Source organism: Myxine glutinosa, unplaced genomic scaffold (genome assembly GCF_964187855.1).
Source record: "Myxine glutinosa unplaced genomic scaffold, kmMyxGlut1.1 SCAFFOLD_2337, whole genome shotgun sequence".
Taxonomy (NCBI): Eukaryota; Metazoa; Chordata; class Myxini; order Myxiniformes; family Myxinidae; genus Myxine; species Myxine glutinosa.
This window is the reverse complement of record NW_027618432.1, coordinates 1-23572: the sequence shown is the minus strand read 5'-3', so window position 1 is coordinate 23572 and position 23572 is coordinate 1. Positions and strand designations below refer to the sequence as shown.

The window sequence follows — 23572 nt, the reverse complement described above, 5'->3', positions numbered from 1 at the left end:
CAGCAAGTCGGTTCACAGCATCCTTTATAAGGAGGAGTATGCTGTAGGCGTGCCTGACTAGTATTTGAAGTCGTGCTGGCTTCATATGGGGTTCTCTACTCGGCTTGGTGAGTTGTTTTGGCTTTGTTTATGTATAGAAATAGATGTTGTTTGTTGTGACCTATGAATAAAGTCGGTTTGGTCGAATGTGTGGTTTGATGGGGTTGGTTGTTGTAACACAGGACACGAGGATGAGGGAGACTCTGATATGGGTATGTAATGGATTTTTTTTGGAATTGTAGTGATCTTGGTTTCGACTCTGACTTTGAATTGCAATTGCATGTACTTGATTTGAGCCTTGGTTGTTGTCGTCAACGGTCTAATTTGCGGTCTAATTTTGCAGGGATACCTCGTTTTTGCACTGCAACAATGGGCTGCCATTTGCACTTTCGTGGACATCCATGGGTTTTGGAGGAATATACAACCTGGGAACAGCAAGGTAGCATAGCGTTTATTCGCCTGTGTTTGAAATGTGAAAGTTGCAGGTAATATATGTGGAGCACAGTGATTTGTGGGGAGTGTTCGAAATACTGAGGAATACACGTACACCGGAAATGTGTGAGAACTGTCGTTTATTTTTGAATTGTGCAATGGGCATTTATTAGATTTTTTGGGGTTTTTGGTTTTGAGGTTTAGCACGTACGACCTAAAATGGGCGTGCCGGATGGTGCAATGACGGGATATTTGGACTAGTTTTATATGTTGTACACCTGAGGAAAAAAAGCAATGGTTTTTGTGTCAGCAATTTATTTGACGTCGCACATGCATAACAACAAGCAATACTGACTCGTAATATAATATATATACATGTTTAAATTTTGATGTCATAATTGTGTGTGTGTGTGTGTGTGTGTGTGTGTGTGTGTGTGTGTGTGTGTGTGTGTGTGTGTGTGTGTGTGTGTGTGTGTGTGTGTGTGTGTGTGTGTGTGTGTGTGTGTGTGTGTGTGTCCCAGGGGGTTGTGCGGTAGGATAACACAAACAAAGGATGTTTAATGAATGTGGGTAGGTGGAGTAAAGGGGTCATCAATTGCAGTAGTTTTAAAGTGGCAGTTGTAGTTAGGTTTATTTGGAATAAAAGCAAAGGGGTAGTCGTACATTGTGTGTCGGATCGGTGAGTTGTTTTTATTGCTCGCTTACAGTCGCAGTTGTTGTTGGATTGTGGAACACGCCGTCAGGTGTTCGTCGTCATTGTGGACGATGTAGTGGCGCTGTTGAGTGGCACGTGAGTGGCACATGTGGTGTGCCACGTTCTTGGCTTTATTTTCGTTGATGTTGCTCGTCACCTAGGTGTAAGGAAGAGAAGGGGTGGCATGAAAAGATTTGCAGATGGAAGGATGAAAATCCTTTTTGCAGTGTACACCTTAGTGACGATCGGTGTTGACAATAGGGAAAGGGAAAGTGCGCAACTGCGCATGCATGTGAGAGTAGTGGAACTGCGATCATGGCATGGTGTATGGTGTATGGTGTATGGTGTATGGTGTATGGTGTATGGTGTATGGGTAATTGTGTAACACAAGGTGTTGTACTTACGTGCGTGGCAATGGACGTACGTATTGCACCTGCCGTCAAAGTGGTCTTCATTCCCAGGGTTTGTGATGCTGCCCTTAAGAGGTTCGACATATTTTTGCAAGGGTTTCCTCTGCTATTGAAAAAGAAGGTCTGTTGTTTTTGGTCTCTGAATCCCGGTAAGTTTTGTCTGATGTTTGCAAAGATGCACATGAATTTGTGGTCTTGGCTACTCAACGTGACCGTGGCCCTGCCGAAGTGGGCAGCGGTTTTGTGTTCGGGAACCTGCAAATTAAATTGGGAAGGATCGTGTCGGTGGTGCAGTACACTTTTATAAGACGTGATTGGACGATGTGATGTGTGTGTGACAGACGTAGTTGGTTGTTGAGGGAGTGTTCCTTTGTTGTGCATTGTTAGAAATTTCGACCACATTTTATGTGCCTTGATTTGGAAAGGAAGTGTTGTGACGGTATGAATGTCGTTGCATTATTGCAATAACAATGTCCTGTGGATACGGCTTAGTTTGTTTAGGTGATGAAATGCAGTTCGGCTTGGACAATGCACACCGTATGCTTACGTGGATGAATCGTGATGGGCCTTTCCTTGTGGCGTTGCGGAAGTTGTCCAGGGTCATGTTTGTCATGACGCCTTTTCTGTGGCCGTTTTTGATGAGCAGCCGGGCACATAACAGTCCGATTATTCGGACAATGTTGCGTGCTGGTTTTTTGGGGTTGCTTTTGATTTGGTCTGAAAAAAAAAAATGAAAGGGATAGCGTCAGCAATAACAATTGATGTGTGTCACGTTAGGCTTAGGTAGGTTGGCATGGTTGGTTGTCGTCCATGTGACTTGTAGGAGGAATAAGTGAGTGTACAGAAATGTTTGGGCAAATGTATTTGCTAGGGTCGTCATCACTTACCAAGAAGTTGAGGGATTTTCATTGTGCTTTTTTGCACTATTGTTCGCAGTTCATGTTTGGAAATCAATTTGTCTGTGAAAAGGAATCAAAAGAGGTATCATTATTTGTTGGCGGTGTGCTTGGGTATATCATTTGTCATGAAAGCAAAGGATCGTTACCTGAGATGGATGGAGGAATAGGTTACGCGTACGTTTTGGGTGATGTTTCTTACCTCGTGCATCTTCCAGGCGCTGTTGGTGTTGGACTCTGACATGAGGATTCATTTCTCTTTGAAAAGCCGAGATCATGAAGACAATGTGGTCGAAATTTTGGCTCGTCAATTTGACTCGGGGAAATTGTGCCGCTTTTAAAAATTTCATGAAAGAGCTCAGCGAGGAGAGATGATTCTTTATCGTGGATGGTTTCTTGCCGGAGCTTCGTAAGGTGTCGAACCATCTAAAGACGTGAAAGTATTGGAAGGGCATTTAACCAAACGAGCAAGTGAAACAATAAAAGCAATGTCATCAATAAAAGGACAAGTAAAAGTAACGCAAGCACTAAGTGAAGCAATTGCTATTGTTGTTATCATTATTAGCATCGTTGTCATCATTAATGTTGATGTGACGGTTAGGGTTTTGGGGTATCGTTTTCGTTAGGGTTGTCATTGTTGTTAGGTTGGTGGTGGTGGTGGTGGTGGTGGTGGTGGTGGTGGTGGTGGTGGTGGTGGTGGTGGTGGTGTGCACGATATATTTTGGGCAATGTGCATGTGTGGGGTGTTCATTGGTGGTTGCAAATGCGAGGGACGTGCATCGGGTGAGTTGTTCGCGGGTGCTACGTTGTGAATGATGTCATATGCGCGATCCTGAGGACGACGATTTTTCTTTTTTCTTTTTTCTTGTTTCTTTTTTTTTTCCCCCGATACAAGATGGAGGCTCGCGAAAGAGGTAACATTAATCACACAGAAATGTGAAAGCGACACATGAAACACAAAACGTAGAATAAGGGCAGCGGTAGACAAGATGGGGAGAGACAGGGGGAAGGAGACAAACAGAACATTTGAGAGCAGGGACATGCCGAGAAATGTGTGAGGGGGGAGGGCTTGGGGGGAGGTGGGAGAGGTGCAAAACATATGAAGCCTGTAAGGACTTGTAGGAAAGAGGTTGGAATTAAAAAACAAAAAACCGAAAAAACGGTGCATCTGGGGTGAATCAGCGGGGGTAGAAACGATCAAGGTTTTGGATGGGGGAAGATATAAGATAAGATAAGATAAGATAAGATAAGATAAGATAAGAGATGGTGGTGAACAGCTGTTTTAAAGACCTGAAGGGAGTGGGGGAGTTTGTTTCACAGGCGGGAGAAGAGGGGAATGAAAGAGTGAACGTGAGCAGGGAGCCTAGATTTTGGCAATTTAAACATAAGAGGGTTGCAGGCAGATGTTGTGCGACACGAAGGAATATTTGGGGGACAGAGCTGAGAGAGAGCTGGGGGAGCAAGGGCGGAGAGGAGTCGGTAGAAGGCAGAAAGATCAGCAACCTGTTTGCGGTGAGTGAGTGAGTGAGTGAGTGAAAGGCCCTCGGAGTTAAGTTCATCGCAGGAGATTGCAATGATTCTGAACGGTTTGGTTTCAAGAGCGTGGATTTCGAGGTGGGTGTGAGGCAGGAGCATCGGCCCAGAGGGGGGGGGGGGGGGACAGTATTGCATTGGGCTGTGGATGAAAGCGTTGTATGTGGTGAGGAGTTCAGGAGTTCAGGAGTTCAGGAGTTCAGGAGGTCAGGTGTGTCAGGTGTGTCAAGGAAGGACTTAGCACGACTGAGGATTGCTAGTGGGTGACTGGCTTTGGGGGGCAGCTTGGAAATGTGCTTTTCCCAAGAAAGATCATGGCAGATAGTGAGACACAAAAGCTTGAGCGACAGAAGTTGTTGCAGAGGATTGTTGAGAAAGTAGATGAGAGGGTTTTTGCCTTCGGTCCTTTCGGAGAGACATTGTAAGAGTGTGACATTTGTGAGGATTGAAAGGCATGTTCCACTTGTTTGATGAGTCTGTGATTTTGTGCAGGTCTGCAGAGAGTGACGAGTGTGTAGACTGTCGATCTGAGGCATGAGCATTGGAGCGGCAGATAGTGGAGTCATCAGCCAAGAGATGGAGAGGATTTTCCAGAGAGTCGGAGAGATCGTTGATGAAGACCTGAAATAACACAGGGCACAGAACACTACCTTGGGGAATTCCAGGCAGAACAGGAAGGCGACATGAGAGAAATCTATTGAGGGCCACACGTTGTCTATGACCAGAGAGGAAGTGTGCAAGGCATGAGTGGAGATTTTTATGGATACCATCGGAGGAGAGTTTGGTGAGCAGAGCTGGGTGCCAGAACGTATCGAAGGCACGTGATATGTCACGTGAGACACGTGAGACAGGTCTGATGTGTTGTTTGGCATTGAGGACCTTCATTCATTGTTGAGACGGCAGAAGCAACATGTCCAGAGTATCATGACCTGGTATGAATCCAAATTGATGATCAGAGATGAAGCTATTGGAGAAGAGGAAGGATTTGATATGCGAAGCAATGATGGATCCCATGACTTTGCTGACAATTGGAAGCAGGCTGATTGGTCTGTAGTTGGAAGGATCTGTTTTTGCACCCTTTTTTTGTGTAAAGCATTAATGTTGGCTGATTTTCAAGATGGTGGCAGATGAATTTGAGCAAAAGAGAGGGTGACAAGAACAGAGAGAGGGTGACCTAGAGCCGCAGAGGAGGATTTTAGGAGCCGTGGGGGTGATGCCGTGTGGTCTAGTTGCCGAATCCGAGTTGAGGTTGGGCAAAAAAAAAAAACTGGTGCACCTTGTGAGGTGACAAGGACACAGAGTCCAGGAGCAGTTGGGTTCGACTGGGATAGGTGGGAACAGAGAGAGATGGGGTTGGGACACAAGATTTTGAGGCAGAGACAGAGTTGAGGCATTAGGCGTTGTCACGTGTCGGTGTCAACTGTGTAGCCATTTGAGGTAAGGGAGGGGATGGCGGTGGGGGAAGAAATAAGAGAAACCGATTTGCCCAGACGTCGGCAGCATTCGGAGGAAGGAGACAGGTTTGAGAGTTCAATCTTAAGTGTGGAGAGATGGTGCTTCCTGGTACTCCTCAGGGTAGACACACATTTGTTCCGAGCTTGGGGGAAGGAACTGAGATTGCCTTCAGTTGGATGTGTATTTCATGAGGCAAATGCAAGTTGCTTCAGGGCAATTGCCTGAAGGCAAAATTCAGTGTACCATGGACGGGAGGAAAGGTAAGACACCCGAGGACGAGACGAGACGAGACGAGGACGAGACGAGACGAGACGAGACGAGACGAGACGAGACGAGACGAGACGAGACGAGACGAGACGAGACGAGACGAGACGAGACGAGAAAAAAAAGAGCTCCTTGCTTTGGAAGAATTGATGTCAGAGGCAGTAGAGATGGGAGACTCGTCGGTGGTGAGGAGGCTCTGAGAATGGCCAGAGAGATGTCGACTTTCACAAGTACATGATCAGAAGAAGCGATTGGAGTACAAGAAGAGCAGGAGACATTTACAGGGAAGTTAGTCATAAGGAAGTGCAGAGGAGAACATACTACATTGACTGAGATCCGGGTCGGGAAATTGAGAGATTGTGTCAGTCCCAATGAGTCGAAGAAATCCTGTGCTGAGGTGCCATGGCTGGTGAGAGAGGAACGCACACCCAGCCAGCTGGCGTGATGATAGTTGAAGTCGCCACATATGAGGAAGAAAGAGTTTGGATGAGTTGATAGAAGTTGTTCGATGTTATCCGACGGGTAAATGAAAATGGAGTCATCACTCTTTGAAGGACGGTACAGGAGAGATATGAACAAAGGGTTGGAGCGGAGAGGAACCCATAGGCAGAGGTATTCCTGGGGGTGGGGTGGAGAGAGGGTAGTGCAAGGAGCGTGAGGAAGAGGTTTTTGATAAAGATAGGCAACTTACCACCAGGACGAGGCTCAGGTGTATCGTAGCTGAGGAGGGAGTAACCAGGAAGAGATGTTAAGGAATCACAGACATGGTGAAGGAGGTAATTTTACGTTAGGCAGATGAAGTCTGGATTGTGAGAAGCAACCCGAATGTAGAGATCAATCGGGTTTGAGGTGCATATCGTTAATGAGGAGAGAGGGGGACCATTGGGTGCAGTATAGTATAGTATAGTATAGTATAGTATAGGGTAGGGGAGGCGTATGGTCCGATGAAGGATGACAGGGGGAGGTAGGAAGAGCAATTGATAGTGTCAGAGATTACAGAAGAGTTACAAGAAAGGGAAGGATGAGGAGGATGAAAGGTTTGATGGTGATGGCATGAGGCACAGTGACGGGTTGTCTGAGGGGTTGTTTGGTGAGGAGGAGGAGGAGGAGGAGGAGGAGGAGGAGGAGGAGGAGGAGGAGGCGGAGGAGGCGGAGGAGGCGGAGGAGGCGGAGGAGGCAAGTAGAAGGTTCGGGGAGGTGGAGGTATGACATAGAAGGGAGAAGAAGTGGGGAGGAGGCAGCTTTGAGAAGGAGGCGGGAGGGGTGGGAGGAGCCAGGAGGGATGGTTGGGCGGAGATTCGAAAGGGAAGGGGTTGGGGGGGGGCAGTTTTGAAGGGGGAGGGGCAAGGTGGGAGTTTAGGAGGGGAGGGTCACCGGGGGAGTTTAGGAGGGTAGGGGGAGGGGCAAGGGGGGATTTTTGAAAGTGTATGATTAATGAAAGATGAACATTTATAACAAATTGGGTTTATGCATACTTACGAGCGCATTTTGGTGGTTTCCTGCAAGAAGAGCATCGAGGTGCCTATGTCCTGTTTGCCCGCCATATGGCGCAGGAATAGGCGTACATGGGCAATGGTGGTGTTGGTGTTTTCTCGTTTTTTGGCGTTGGCGAATGTGCCACACATATACCGCATGTATTCTTTCAATAGTTGCACTGTAAATAGGTATGTAATAATTCATTGCATATAACCATGACAACCAAGGCAGGATAAATGTAATTGCTGTTGCACTTGCTAATGGTTTACTCACCGTCAGGTGGAGGTTGAGCGGTGGCGCGCTTGTCAGCGTACCATTTTTCAATTCGGGTATACCTATCTTTGACATAGGTGAAGAGGTGTTGCTGCTCTTTGAGTTGTTGTATTAGATGACGGGCAAGCTGCATGTCTTTGTCCTGATAAGGAAACGTGAAAGCGACGTGGTGAATGGACTTGTTAATGGGGACAAAGCGCGCAGCGCGCAGCACGTGGCCCATGGCGTGTAAGTGTAGGCCTCTCGGAGGCAATAGCGCCGAAGACTTTGTCGGGTGCACACGTCAACGCATGTTGGTTTGCTGCACGAATTTTGAGGAAAAGATTGCATTATCAGCATTGCGTAAAAGGTCAGGAAAGGATCAACTTACTTTCAGAGGCATGTCGTTTGTTTGAAGGTATGGACGAAGTACTCGAATCGCTGGGCCTGTGTCCTGAGGAATGTTGCCTGTTGGTGTGGGCGCTGTGCCGCTGTTGGAGTTGGAGTTGGAGTTGAAGTGTTCCTTGTTGGTTGTTGTTTAATGGGTTTTTTTTCCTTCCTTCCTTTCTTTGTTTTGTGCCCACCCGCTTTTGAATTAAGGGTTAGGAGCATAAACGAGAATAAGTGTTCGTTAATCGTCATAGTGAAAATGACTTTTGTCTTGTTTGTGTGATGTTGAAAAAAATTACACTGAATGAACGAGGGTTACATAATGAACGGTGGTTGTAGTGCAATCCTTTTATGTCATCGGCGACGGGGGTTTTTCATCCGAGGGGGTTTTCCCCGCGATGGCCGGAAATATGTGCGTGGTGAGGTGTCCAGCCATATTTTTGTTAGCTTCATCGTGGCGTTTTTCCAAAGACGCTTTTTCAAACAAAATTAATGATCCTGTATTGTTAATGTTACTACAAAATAATAAGAATACTAGTAATATCCCATTTTCACAAGGCGTTTTTGCCCGCAGTGAAAACGTGTACGAATAGGTTATCGTTATCATGGCGTTTGCCTGGTTTTTGGTTTCCTGGTTTCAACAGGAAGGATATATATCTTATATTATAAAGCACGTGCAGGTATGGTCATATTTTTACAACTTGCTAATGGTGTTTATAAGAGTAAATGAAGAAATTTTGAGGAATGCTGACGTCCCTGAGGGCAGGTTTACTTTCAGAAGTGAGCGAAGGTCTATTGTGCTGTATGTAAGGACAAATATTGCGTTGATAATGATAGCTTGGGTTCCGGTGAGTAGGTGACGTGTGAATTCTCGTAGGGACGTTTTGTAAGTAGCTCCTGGTGTTTCATAGGAAACTGAAAGGGAGAAGTTCGGGTTGTGGTCCTTGACTAAGCAGTGAGGTAGCGCTTGTGAAGGCAGTCGTTTCGTCACGGTTTGTGTACACAAGAAATTTGGTAGGTGTCGAATTGCAACGAAGATGTTATCATGTCGTGTAGGGCCTGGTCTTTTGAATGACTTGATGTGATATTGTATAATGTAATGCACGTTCTGCTCTTTTTAATGAGCTGGTCTACCATGTTTTGGTGTCGTGGGCGGTTTGATTCTTTTGAGTGACGTGATCTAACATATTATAATATAATGCACGGTGTGATCTTTGCAATGAGCTGGTCTAACATGTTATGATGTCGTGCGTGGTCTGATTGTTTCCGTGACCTGATAAAAGGGGGTCGTAGTCGTCGACGTCGTCGTGGTTGTGCGTGGACTTGGAGTCGGGTGTTTTTTTTGGTAGGATTGGATTTTGGCAAGGGGAAATTTTTGTGCATTCATTGGTTTTGCGTTTGTCAAGGGAGTGGTGCGTGCGTGCGTGCGTGCGTGCGTGCGTGCGCGATGTAGTTATGTTGAGTGGACGTGTCGGTAATAAATGGTTTGTCCATGTGTCTGTGTTTTGCTCCTCAGACAAAGAAGCAAGGAATTTTGGGGTCCTGTTGCACGGCAATGTGGAGGGATGGAGCGACATTTGCGTGTCCATGATGATTTGTCGTGTGACGAGGCACGCAGTGGGAGGATTCTCAGCGTTTCAAGGAAAAGGTGGTTGCAAAGTTTTTGACCGTGCAGTCTAATGGGCGTGGCAAAGTGCATAAGGCTACGGGTAATGTCATGTGTACTTGGCATGTTGTTGTTTTGTCGCACATGCTACGCCTGTGAGAGACCATTTAGTTTGGTGGTGCGCATTTGACTTAGTGGATTGTTTGTGGTCACTTAGTCACTTGGTCACTCATTTGGTGTTTTGAAAAGAGGACGTTTGAAGAAACTCTTTGCGTTTAATGGTCATGGCATGCAGGTACGTGTAGTTGTGCGTGTTCGTACGTCGGGGTTAGCGTTTGTCGTTGGTTTTTATTTAATCGTTGTGTGCATGTGTTCCTTGGGAGCATATGTATTGGGAGGCGTCATGTTTATCGTTGAAACTTTGGTGTTAGGTTTCGGGGAACTAAGAAGTGCCCTGTGGACGGGTGTGTGAGGGCTGTCGACAGGGTTGACAAGCATCTTAAAGCGGCGCATGGGCTGACGGTGAGTTATTGTTGTTGATGATTATGTGCGTGGGTGCGTGTCATATTTATGGCATGTATTCAGTGTGTGCTTGGATGGACGGACGGACGGGAAGGATCGGTGGATGCACGGATGTTTGCATTAATTTGGACGTGTTCTGCATTTTCATTGACGTTTGCATTTGTTATTAGGTGAAGGACGAGCGGTATCAGGTGCTTATGGCTGGGGTGAGGGGGTGTGCCGAGGAAGCCGGGCCAAGTTCACGTTTGCATGTTAGCCGTGGAAGCAGGGCCAAGACGTGCAAAGTCGGGGCGCAGGTGGACGTCCCTGCCGTTGCTGAGGTGGCGAAGGTGCAGGGGAACGCCAAGGGCATCGCTAGGGGTTCAGGTGCGCCTTCGCCAGGGCGCAATTCATCCGAGGACGGTTCCGACGTGGAGGTCTTGTTGTCGTGTCAAATCACACGATTGCCGTATTTGCTGCGGGCAGGGGAAACGGCAATGTCGGTGGGACGGTGTTGTATGTTCATTGGGAAGAGGCTGAAAGTGCTGCATGGACGGGATGGTAAGTGATTGAAAGAATTAGTTAGTGTTTCCTGTTGTTGTTTCATGGCAATGCCCTGTGTGCTGCGACACGTGTTTGTATGCTGAAGGCTCGTGGATGCATTGTTGTCTTCCTATTTGCTGTGAAGGACGTGAAAGCGAACAAGTGCCTGGTACATCGTCGCAGGTGCTTTGTGTCGTCGGCCACGAGATCCAGGCGTCCACTGAGGCCGAGGACGATCAGAAGGGCGATCAGCAGGGTGATCACGACGATCACGGTGACCACCATGACGAGGAGGACAAAGTTCACCAGGAGTCGGAGTCGGAGTCGGAGCCGGAGCCGGAGGCAGAGCCAGAGCACCGGAATGATGATGAGGAGGAGGAGGGTGGCGGCGAGGGCGGCGAGGGCGGCGAGGGCGGCGAGGGCGTTTTCGACGAGGACGATGACGATGACGATGACGATGATGATGCTGAGGGGGGGGAGGAGGAGGAGGAGGAGGAGGAGGAGGAGGAGGAGGAGGAGGAGGGAGGAGGAGGAAGAGGAGGAGGACGAGGAGGACGAGGAGGACGAGGACGAGGACGAGGAGGAGGACGAGGACGAGGACGAGGAGGACGAGGACGAGGACGAGGACGAGGAGGAGGACGAGGACGAGGAGGAGGACGAGGAGGACGAGGAGGACGAGGACGAGGAGCAGGAGCAGGAGCAGGGCCGGCCAGTGGTAGTGGTGCAGGGGCTTGTGTGGCGCTTGGGAGCAGTTGTGAACGTGGTAAGTTTATTAGAGGAACAACAACCAGAAAGACATCATCAACAACAACAACAATCACAGGCATTCTAAGGGCATTTTACGTTGTACAGCGGCATATGCCGAGATGACGTTTGACTTTTACGTACGGAATTTTGAATGGAATGTTGTGTGTGTTTGTTTTGTTTGTTTGTTGTTTTTTGGGGGGTTTGGTGGGGGGGACATTATGGTATATGTTTGGGGCAATGTGTGACGACATAACGATTGGCTGACATCAGTCGATGAATGAAGTTGATATTTGTCCTTGGTGGGATATTTTTTTTTTGTTTTCAGAAGGAGCGGGAAGTGTTGAAACGCCCGGCCGAAGGAAACGTTTGCGGAGTGGTCGATCGTCGTCGGCTGCGTATGCTTTTGTGAGTGAAAGAGTTTTTATCCACGCAAACGTCATAGTTTATATTTGCAAGAGAAGTGTTTGTTGATGTCCGACATGGACATGGTTTTTTTCACGGTTGTTTGATTTCGTATCGGGATGCATCTTCATGCTTTGTCTATGGTGTGCTCATTGTAAGGTTCGACGACGGAGAAAGTTGGATTACAACAAGAACATTTTGGACCATCTGGAACGTGCGTTCGCTCATGAGATTGCGTGTAAACTGGTTACGAGACGCAGGGTAAGCATATGGAGAGTGATCATGGATATAAGGGCGATTTGTCATTGTCCTGGTGTAACGTAATACTGGCATTTACTTCAACGTATGTTGTGTTACATTTACTTAGGTCGCTGAGGTATTACGTGCCGATGAGGGCTTGAGGGAGAAGTGCCGGTGTGAAGGCTTGACGGTGGAGAACATTCGTGGTAAACTTCGTGCTTTGTCTCAAAGGCGATGACGCTTGGCGTTTGTTAGTAAGTTTTGCCGGTGTTGTTGTTGTTTTGCCATGTTTTTTTTTGTTGGCATTTTGGCATCTGCTCTGTCATATCGAGCTTTCTCTCTGACCGCTGTATATGTGTGATCGTGCATGGCTCAACATGTCACACCTTCCCTATGAACAGCGGTGTTCCTCAGGGTTTTGTTTCGTCTGTAACACTGTTCCTTCTTTTTATGAATGAGCTGAGTTCGTCAGTGGGCGCTGTAGTGAGGTTGAGAGACCGGGTTGCTGTTACAGAGCCGCTGGAATCTGACGTCCGAGATTAGAGAGCCGAACATTCGGCTGTTACAGAGGTAACCACTCGGATTAGAGTTCGGCTGTTACAGAGCCGAACTAACCCTAACCCTAACGAGACGGAGACGGAGACGGAGACGGAGACGGAGACGGAGACATATTTTATTTGCTCTGTTGCGCTGATGTTATTAAGAACCCTTTGAAAATACGCAATGCCGGTTAATTGTTCGTACATCGGAAATATATGACTGTGTGTAAAGGTTGAAGGCAACCACATTTGGTGCAGGCGTTCACGCATTTTGTTGGACGTGTATGTTTTTGAGTCGGGGCACGTTGACGGAGTTGTTTTGGAACGGAACGGAACGGAACGCAACGGAACGCAACGGAACGGCAGTGTTAGGTTTGCTGGACATTTCGTAATGCTCCGTGCCGTGGAGTTGTTATTAGTCCCTTAGCGGTGTACACCGGAGGGGACTATAGGTTTTGCGGTCCGTGCGTCTGTCTGTCAGTCCGTCACGCAAAGAAAAGTTTGCGGGCTTTTTTCTCTCTAAATTCTTATTGCTAATGCTTTCAAAGTTGGTACATGGTTTCGTCATGATAAGTTTCAGATGAAGTTGGAACTTCACGACGTTTCGATCATTTTGGACAAAGTTATGGCACTTTTAGGTTTGGTAATTTCAGCAAACGTTTTCCGGACGACAGACTGCCGCTAGGGGACATGTATTGGAGCGCAATAGTGACGAATGCTTGTTGTATTGTGATTGATGATTGTTGCGGTATCGGTGCAGCTGTGCCTTACGAGTAAAGGAGTTGGCGTTAGTTTGTGGCACCAGGATAAGGCTAAGAAGTCGGCAAGGGCAAATAGAATGGTATGCCCTGTGATTGTGTGCGTTATCGTCGTTTGGGCTGTACAATGTACAATTAATTGTTGGAGTGCACCAAGTGGGGAAATGTCACAGGATCGGTACCCTAGGATGACTTTGAAGTCGGACGATGGCTTTTGCATGTTGAATGGCACAGGGCCCCTGGCTGTGTGACAAGGAGAGGCATGGGTGAAATGGAAGTGCACATTGGTAGGTGTGCGGTGAGTTGTTAATTTCGGCGACTAGGGCAGCGAGCTTTGTTTGGTCATAGAGAATTACGGAGTGGTCGATGAGAAGTTATTTTGGTCCGTAAAGAAGAAGGGTGTATATTTGGGCTACAACTCATGGGCTTTTTGACGCCAGTCCGTGGTGGGCTTTTTTTTCTAATAAGAAAAGGTAAAATAAATAAAAAATTTAAAAAAGTGAAACATTTAAACAGGCTGGGACGTGCAGGTTGATGACCGCACGGCCAAGGGACGCCGTCTATGAGGACTGCGCCATTAGCATAGACATGCAGCTCAAGCGCAAGGCTGAAGCATATGGTCATTGAAAACACATGCACCGTGACCCCGAAGGGCGAGAACGCATGGTCATACAATACCTCTGTGGGTTTTAAACACCTCATGGGAAGCGAAAGACCTCGTGGCCGTTTGCTTCGGAGGGATGGCGATGGCCATGTATTACTTGTACACCGCCCAAGGTGGGTGTGCTTTCATAATGGAGAAGGTTTAGGGTTACTGGGATTGTGATGTGATGTGTTGTGTGGAGTCGATATTTCTTTGTTTGCGCACGCGTTTTTACGCCGCAATTTGGGAAAGGTGGAGCCGGTGTCAATTGGTGCGTTGCATTGTGGAAATGTGTGAACAAGGTAGGTGGACTTGTTCCACCTATTGCGTTGAGGTGCAACACGGCGCATTAAGGTGACAAGCGTGCCGGTGTTAGGATTAGACGCATGGGTGAAATTGAAGTGCGCATTCGTCGGCGTCGGGTGGCTTGTGAAGTTCGGTGACCCGGGCAGCGAGCTTTGTTTTGTCAAATGCAATGACGCAGTGGTCGATGAGAAGTTTGTTGTACAAAAAAGAACCAAGGGTATATTGTTTGGCTACAACTAATGGCAATGGAAAGACCTCGTGGACGTTTACCTTGGAGGCATGGCGACCGTCGTCTATTACTTATGCGCCGCGCAAGTTGGGCTCGTTTTAATAGAGAAGGTTTCGTGTTTACTGGGATTGGGATGTGTTGCGTGGAATTATTTTTTGGTTTGCACACGGCTTATGACGGCGCAATTTGGGAAACGTGGACCCGGTGTCACTTTGTGAGTTTCAATGTGGAAATGTGCGAACAAGGTAGGTGCATTTGTTCCACCTATTGCGTTGAGGTGCGATACGGCGCAATTACCTTGACAATCGTCGCGGTTTTAGGATTAGATGCATGGGTGAAATTGAACTGCGCATTCGTCGGCGTCGGGTGGCTTGTGAATTTAGGCGACCTGGGCAGCGAGCTTTGTTTTGTCACATCGAATGATGTAGTGCTCGATGTGAAGTTTGTTTTTGAAAAAACAACCAAGGGTATATCGTTGGTGTACAACTAATGGCAATGGAAAGACCTCGTGGACGTTTACCTCGGAGGCATGGCGACGGTCGTCTATTACTTATACACCGCCCAAGTTGGACTTCTTTTAATGATGGAGAAGGTTTCGGGTTCCTGGGATTGGGATGTGTTGCGTGGAATTATTTTTTGGTTTGCACACGGCTTATGACGGCGCAATTTGGGAAACGTGGACCCGGTGTCACTTTGTGCGTTTCAATGTGGAAATGTGCGAACAAGGTAGGTGCATTTGTTCCACCTATTGCGTTGAGGTGCGATACGGCGCAATTACCTTGACAATCGTCCCGGTTTTAGGATTAGATGCATGGGTGGAATTGAACTGCGCATTCGTCGGCGTCGGGTGGCTTGTGAATTTAGGCGACCTGGGCAGCGAGCTTTGTTTTGTCACATCGAATGATGTAGTGCTCGATGTGAAGTTTGTTTTTGAAAAAACAACCAAGGGTATATCGTTGGTGTACAACTAATGGCAATGGAAAGACCTCGTGGACGTTTACCTCGGAGGCATGGCGACGGTCGTCTATTACTTATACACCGCCCAAGTTGGGCTTCTTTTAATGATGGAGAAGGTTTCGGGTTCCTGGGATTGGGATGTGTTGCGTGGAATTATTTTTTGGTTTGCACACGGCTTATGACGGCGCAATTTGGGAAACGTGGACCCGGTGTCACTTTGTGCGTTTCAATGTGGAAATGTGCGAACAAGGTAGGTGCATTTGTTCCACCTATTGCGTTGAGGTGCGATACGGCGCAATTACCTTGACAATCGTCCCGGTTTTAGGATTAGATGCATGGGTGAAATTGAACTGCGCATTCGTCGGCGTCGGGTGGCTTGTGAATTTAGGCGACCTGGGCAGCGAGCTTTGTTTTGTCACATTGAATGATGTAGTGCTCGATGTGAAGTTTGTTTTTGAAAAAACAACCAAGGGTATATCGTTGGTGTACAACTAATGGCAATGGAAAGACCTCGTGGACGTTTACCTCGGAGGCATGGCGACGGTCATCTATTACTTATACACCGCCCAAGTTGGGCTTCTTTTAATGATGGAGAAGGTTTCGGGTTCCTGGGATTGGGATGTGTTGCGTGGAATTATTTTTTGGTTTGCACACGGCTTATGACGGCGCAATTTGGGAAACGTGGACCCGGTGTCACTTTGTGCGTTTCAATGTGGAAATGTGCGAACAAGGTAGGTGCATTTGTTCCACCTATTGCGTTGAGGTGCGATACGGCGCAATTACCTTGACAATCGTCCCGGTTTTAGGATTAGATGCATGGGTGAAATTGAACTGCACATTCGTCGGCGTCGGGTGGCTTGTGAATTTAGGCGACCTGGGCAGCGAGCTTTGTTTTGTCACATCGAATGATGTAGTGCTCGATGTGAAGTTTGTTTTTGAAAAAACAACCAAGGGTATATCGTTGGTGTACAACTAATGGCAATGGAAAGACCTCGTGGACGTTTACCTCGGAGGTATGGTGACCGTCGTCTATTACTTATACACCGCCCAAGTTGGGCTTCTTTTAATGATGGAGAAGGTTTCGGGTTCCTGGGATTGGGATGTGTTGCATGGAATTATTTTTGGCTTGGCGCACGGCTTATGACGGTGCAATTTGGGAAACGTGGAGCCGGTGTCAATTGTTGCGTTTCGATGTGGAAATGTGCCAACAAGGTATCAGCATTTGTTTCGCCTATTGCGTCGAGGTGCAAGATGACGCACGCGTGACAACAATGGGCAATGCAGGAGGAGTTGGGTGCACCGACGATGGAGTTTCAGTGATTTGGCCAAGTTCGTGGGTGTGATTGTGATTGTGATTGTGCTTGTGTGCTTGTGTGCTGGTGCGCTGGTGCGCGGTGTGAGGTGTGAGGTGTGAGGTGTGAGGTGTGAGGTGTGAGGTGTGAGGTGTGAGGTTTGTTTGCCGTGGGTATGCCTGACGGGCGGTGACGGTGTCCATTGCCGAGAGGGATTGTTAGAAGCGTTCACCTTTCCGCTTGTGCAAGGAAGGTGGAATGTGTGGAAATTAGGCACCGGTGTACACGGTGACATAGGGAGGGAACATAACGATGCAAAGACGCCGGGTGGAGGCGTCGCTGTGGGAATGGTGTACGTGTGTGTACTTTGCAGGAAAAGGCACGCGCGCCGATGTGTTTCGGGGCAAATGGGGTGGCGGCAGTGCCAGCCGTGTTGTCGAGCAAGTGGCAGTGGGATGCCTGAGTGATGGCCGCTTGTGAAAGAGTCAAGTTGTCAAAGTGAACAAGACGCAAAAGTCAGTGCAAGGACAAATGTCCAAGTGAAAGATGCATGTGTGAAGTCATTGCTGGTTGAGTGGGCTTATGTGGCTGGTGAGGTGTGGCGAGGCGGGCTTTTTCTGGAGGTGTCGGCGTGGTGGCGACAATGCACTTGTGGAGGTTTGGCGTCGTCGATGCGCTGAGTGAAAAAAAATCCCAGTCAAAAGGTCCAGGTGAAAAAGTGAAGTTGTCAGAGTGAACAAGAGGCAAAAGTCAAAGTCACAGGTAAAAGGTGTTAGTGCAGAAGTGAAAGAGGTTGAGGTTTCAAAGTGAAACGGTGAATAGGGATGTTTGAATAGTTTGAAACTGTGGAAATGGTGTACAAGGCCAGAAACGGGTAGAAGTGTATGAACATGAACGTGAACGTGAACGCGAACAAGTGAACAAGTGAACAATTGTACGTCGACTTGCAGCAGGGGAAGTAAGGCTACAGACTTATGCCTCGCACGGAAGAAATTGGAATCGTTTGTTTGTTGTTGGGGGTTTTTTTGTTTTGTTTATTTTTGTGTTTTTTTTGTTTGTTTTTTCCTTTTCGTAACAAAGGATGCCATGCATTGCATGGATTCCATGGATATGATGGATATGATGGATGTCATCGATGTTTTCTCTGCGTTGGATGCCACGGATGCCACGGATGCCACGGATGCCTCGGATGCCACGGATGCCTCGGATGCCACGGATGCCTCGGATGCCTCGCATGCCACGCATGCCACCGATTGTAGTGTAAGTGTTGGTCGTTGTTGGTGTTGATGTTGATGTCATAAACTCAGTCACAAAGTCACAAAGTCACAAAGTCACTAAGTCACAAACTCACTAAGTCACAAAGTCAAAGTCACAAAGTCACAAAGTCACTAAGTCACAAACTCACTAAGTCACAAAGTCACAAAGTCACAAAGTCACAAAGTCACTAAGTCACAAACTCACTAAGTCACTAAGTCACAAACTCACTAAGTCACTAAGTCACTAAGTCACAAACTCACTAAGTCACTAAGTCACTAAGTCACAAAGTCACAAAGTCACTAAGTCACAAACTCACTAAGTCACAAAGTCACAAAGTCACAAAGTCACTAAGTCACAAACTCACTAAGTCACTAAGTCACAAACTCACTAAGTCACTAAGTCACAAAGTCACAAAGTCACTAAGTCACTAAGTCACAAACTCACTAAGTCACTAAGTCACTAAGTCACAAACTCACTAAGTCACTAAGTCACAAAGTCACAAAGTCACTAAGTCACAAACTCACTAAGTCACAAAGTCAAGAAGAAAACGTCATGCGTAGCACGATACTTGGAAAATGCACCCTTCCCCAAAAGTTTTCCAATGATACATGATGGCGTATGTTGACGTTTTGGTGTATGGTGACTTCAAAAATTGTTGGTGGTTGAATTGAGTAAGCAGATATGCAAGTCGTCTTGAAATTTCACATCATTTAGATGAAAATGTAGGATTTTAGAAATGTGGCCTATGTTGACCTTACGATGTTGACCTCAAATATACTTGGTGGTTGAATTCAGTGACCAGATATGCAAGTGCTCTTCAAATTTGAAGTCAATTGGATGAAAAATGAGGATTTTCGAAATTTGGCCTATGTTGACCTTTTGCCCTATGTTGAGCTTTTGTCCAATGTTCATCAAAAATATAATTTGTGGTTGAATTCAGTGACCAGATATGCAAGTGCTGTTCAAATTTAAAGTCAATTGCATGAAAATTGAGGATTTTAGAAATTTGGCCTATGTTGATCTTTTGGCCTATGTTGATCTTTTGGCCTATGTTGACCTCAAAAATACTTGGTGGGTGAATTCAGTGAGCAGATATGCAAATGGTGTTCAAATTTAAAGTCAATTGGATGAAAATTGAGCATTTTAGAAATTTGGCCTCTGTTGATGTTTTGGCCTATGTTGACCTCAAAAATACTTGGTGGGTGAATTAAGTGAGCAGATATGGAAATGCTGTTGAATTTTCAAGTCAATCGATGCAAATTGAGGATTTTAGAAATTTGGCCTATGTTGACCTTTTGGCCTATGTTGACCTGAAGAATAGTTGGTGGTTGAATTCGGGGACAGATGTGCAAGTCCTCTCCAAATTTCAAGTCAATTGGATGAAAATTGAGGATTTTAGAAATTTGGCCTATGTTGACTATTTGGCCTATGTTGACTTCAAAAATTCTTGGTGGTTGAATTCAATGACCAGATATGCAAGTGGTCTTGAAATTTCAAGTCAATCGGATGAAAATTGAGGATTTTAGAAATTTAGCAAAGTTGGTGACCTTTGGCCTATGTTTACCTTTTGACCTATTGACCCCAAAAACAACAGGCTTCTGGCATTTGACCAAGTGTACCACTTGGTGAGGTTTGGTGAAGATCGGTTGAAAATTGTGACCTGCAGGCCGGTGACAAACTAACAAACAGAGTCACAAACACAACCGACCAATATAGTTGAAAAATCTTCGATTTTGCAAGTAATAAATAAGTAAACAAGAAAACGTCATGCGTAGCACGATACTTGCAAAATACGCCCTCCCCCAAAAGTTTTCAATGTGACATGATGGCCTATGGTGACGTCCAAAATACTTGGTGGTTGAATTCAGTGACCAGATATGCAAGTCGTCTTTAAATTTCATGTCAATTGGATGAAAATTGAGGATTTTAGAAATTTGGACTATGTTGACCTTTTGGCCTATGTTGACCTCAAAGATACTTGGTGGTTGAATTCACTGACCAGATATGCAAGTCCTCTTCAAATTTCAAGTCAATTGGATGAAAATTGAGGATTTTAGAAATTTGGCCTATGTTGACCTTTTGACCTATGTTCACCTAAAATATAATTTGTGGTTGAATTCAATGACGAGATATGCAAGTCCTTTTCAAATTTCAAGTCGATTGGATGAAAATTGAGGATTTTTGAAATTTGGCCTATCTTGACCATTTGGCCTATGTTGACGTCAAGAATACTTGGTGGTTGAATTCAATGCCAGTCCTCTCCAAATTTCAAGTCAATTGGATGAAAATTGAGGATTTTAGAAATTTGGCCTATGTTGACCATTTGGCCTATGTTGACCTCAAAAATTCTTGGTGGTTGAATTCAATGACCAGATATGCAAGTGGTCTTAAAATTTCAAGTCAATCGGATGAAAATTGAGGATTTTAGAAATTTAGCAAAGTTGGTGACCTTTGGCCTATGTTTACCTTTTGACCTATTGACCCCAAAAACAACAGGCTTCTGGCATTTGACTAACTCTAGCACTTGGTGAAGTTTGGTGAAGATCGGTTGAAAATTGTGACCTGTAGGCCGGTGACAAACAAACAAACAAACAAGCAAATGAAAAATCGGTCAGAGACCGAGGACTTGCCGGGATGTCCTTTTTTTCGGCCATTTAGGACAAATATGGCGGCCGAACCACGTGACTGATGACGTCATCATCAACATATTTTATTCCCTATGGAGAGTTCTTTACAATGAGCCATGTCTCAATTTTTTCTATTCAGCACTTTCAGAGATATGGATGTGCAACATTTTTCGGTTGTTCCAAAATGGCGGCCGAACCATGTGACATATGACGTCGTCATTAACGTATTTTATTCCCCTTGGAGAGTTCTTTACAATGAGCCATGTCTCAATTTTTTCTATTCAGCACTTTCAGAGATATGGATGTGCAACATTTTTCGGTTGTTCCAAAATGGCGGCCGAACCATGTGACATATGACGTCGTCATTAACGTATTTTATTCCCCTTGGAGAGTTCTTTACAATGAGGCATGTGTCAATTTTTTCAGTTCAGCACTTTCGGAGATATGGAGGTGCAAAGTTTTGCCGTTTTTCCAGGATGGCGGACGAACCACCTGAACGATGACGTCATCATTTACATATTTTATTCCCCCTGGAGAGTTGTTTACAATGAGCCATGTCTCAATTTTTTCTATTTAGCACTTTCAGAGATATGGATGTGTAAAATTTTTCGGTTTTTCGAAAATGGCGGCCGAACCACGTGACATATGATGTCGTCATGAACATATTTGATTGCGCATGAAGAGTTCTTTACAATGAGCCATGTCTCAATTTTTTCTGTTCAGCACTTTTGGAGATATAGTGGTGCAAAGTTTTGCCGTTTTTCCAAGGTGGCGGCCGACCACGTGACATATGACATCATCATTAACATATTTTTTTCCCCATGGAGAGTTCTTTACAATGAGCCATGTGTCAATTTTTCCTGTTGAGCCCTTTCGGAGATATGGAGGTGCAAAGTTTTTCCAAGATGGCGGCCGAACCACGTGACCGATGACGTCATCAATTGGGCACAGTCTATTCCAGGGCAAGACCAATATGTGTGCAAAGTTTGGCGATTCTACGTGCAACGGTGTAGACACAGTGCTGCAAACAGACAGAGAAACAGACAAACAGACAAACGAACAGATCAACATAGTTGCCGGAATTTTTTCCGGCAAGTAACAAACAAACAGACAAACAGACAAACAGACAGACAGACAGAGTCACAAACACAACTGACCAATATACTTGTAAAATCTTCGATTTTGCAAGTAACAAAGAAACAAACAGATAGAGTCACAAACACAACCGACCAATATACTTGTAAAATCTTCGATTTTGCAAGTAACAAACAAACAAACAGACAGACAGACAGACAGAGAGTGACAAACACAACCGACCAATATACTTGTAAAATCTTCGATTTTGCAAGTAACTAGAAAACGTCATGCGTAGCACGATACTTGCAAAATACGCCCTCCCCCAAAAGTTTTCAACGTGACATGATGGCCTAGGGTGACCTCAAAAATACTTGGTGGTTGAATTCAGTGACCAGATATGCATAGTCCTCTTCAAATTTCATGTCAATTGGATGAAAATTGAGGATTTTAGAAATTTGGCCTATGTTGACCTTTTGGCCTATGTTGACGTCAAAGATACTTGGTGGTTGAATTCACTGACCAGATATGCAAGTCCTCTTGAAATTTCGAGTCAATTGGATGAAAATTGAGGATTTTAGAAATTTGGCCTCTGTTGACCTCAAGAATACTTGGTGGTTGAATTCAATGCAAGTCCTCTCCAAATTTCAAGTCAATTGGATGAAAATTGAGGATTTTTGAAATTTGGCCTATGTTGACCATTTGGCCTATGTTGACCTCAAAAATTCTTGGTGGTTGAATTCAATGACCAGATATGCCAGTGGTCTTCGAATTTCAAGTCAATCGGATGAAAATTGAGGATTTTAGAAATTTAGCAAAGTTGGTGACCTTTGGCCTATGTTGACCTTTTGACCTATTGACCCCAAAAACAATAGGCTTCTGGCATTTGACCAACTGTACCACTTGGTGAAGTTTGGTGAAGATTGGTCGAAAATTGTGACCTGTAGGCCGGTGACAAACAAACAAACAAACAAACAAACAAACAAACAAACAAACAAACAAACAAACAGATAGAGTCACAAACACAACCGACCAATATACTTGAAAAATCTTCGATTTTGCAAGTAATAACTCAATAACTAAATAACTAAATACGTAAATACGTAAATACGTAAATAACTAAATAACTAAATAAGAAGGAAACAAACAAACAAACAAATACAAACAAACACAAAACACAAACACAAACAAACAAAGTCACAAACAAACAAAATCACAGTCACAAAGTCACAAAGTCATAAAGTCACAAAGTTATTGACACGGATGCCACGGATGCCACGGATGCTACGGATGCCACGGATGCCACGGATGCCACGCATGCCACCCATGCCACGCATACCACGAATGCCACGCATGGCACGCATGCCATCGATTGTAGTGTAAGTGTTGGTCGCTGTCGGTGTCGGTGTCGGTGTCGGTGTCGGTGTCGGTGTCGGTGTTGGTGTTGATGTTCATGTCGGGTTAGGGTTTTGGTCATAGTCTTGGTATCAGTTGGCGGTGTCGGTCTCGGTGTCGGTGTTTGTTGTCGGTGTTCTTGTTCGTGTTGATCTTGTTGTTTGTCTTGGTGTTAGTGTGTCATCGTTTTGGTGTTGTAGTATTGGTGTTGTAGTGTCGGTGTTAGTCTTAGTCTTAGTTTCAGTGTCAGTTTTACTTTTAGTTTAAAATATATAAATATATATCAAAGTAGGTAAGTAAATAAGTAAGTAAATTAGGAAATCATTCAATAAAGAAATAGGAGTGAAAAACGCAGAAACGCAACAACGTCCAAACGCAACAAACTTACCAAGTCACAAACACACTACGTCACAAAGGCACCAAGTCATAAACTCACAAAGTCACAAACACACAAAGTCACAAATAAACAAACTAACTAACTAAATAAGTAAATACGTAAATACGTAAATAACTAAATAACGAAATAACTAAATAACTAAATAACGAACAAACAAAGAAACAAACGAACAAAGAAACAAACAAACAAAGAAACAAACAAACAAAGAAACACAAACA

General features: G+C 45.4%; 1 protein-coding gene across 1 annotated transcript; it reads right to left on the bottom strand.

Moving 5' to 3' along the window:
- Positions 1-713: 713 nt before the first annotated feature.
- Positions 714-7606, bottom strand: LOC137439299 (uncharacterized). Its single transcript, XM_078769401.1, has 7 exons — positions 7473-7606; positions 7203-7377; positions 2674-2897; positions 2463-2534; positions 2123-2292; positions 1570-1830; positions 714-1322 (listed from the first exon to the last, which is right to left on the bottom strand). The coding sequence occupies exons 1-7, from the start codon at positions 7603-7605 to the stop codon at positions 1173-1175; spliced, it is 1185 nt and encodes a 394-aa protein (XP_078625527.1). The 5' UTR covers position 7606; the 3' UTR covers positions 714-1172.
- Positions 7607-23572: the final 15966 nt, after the last annotated feature.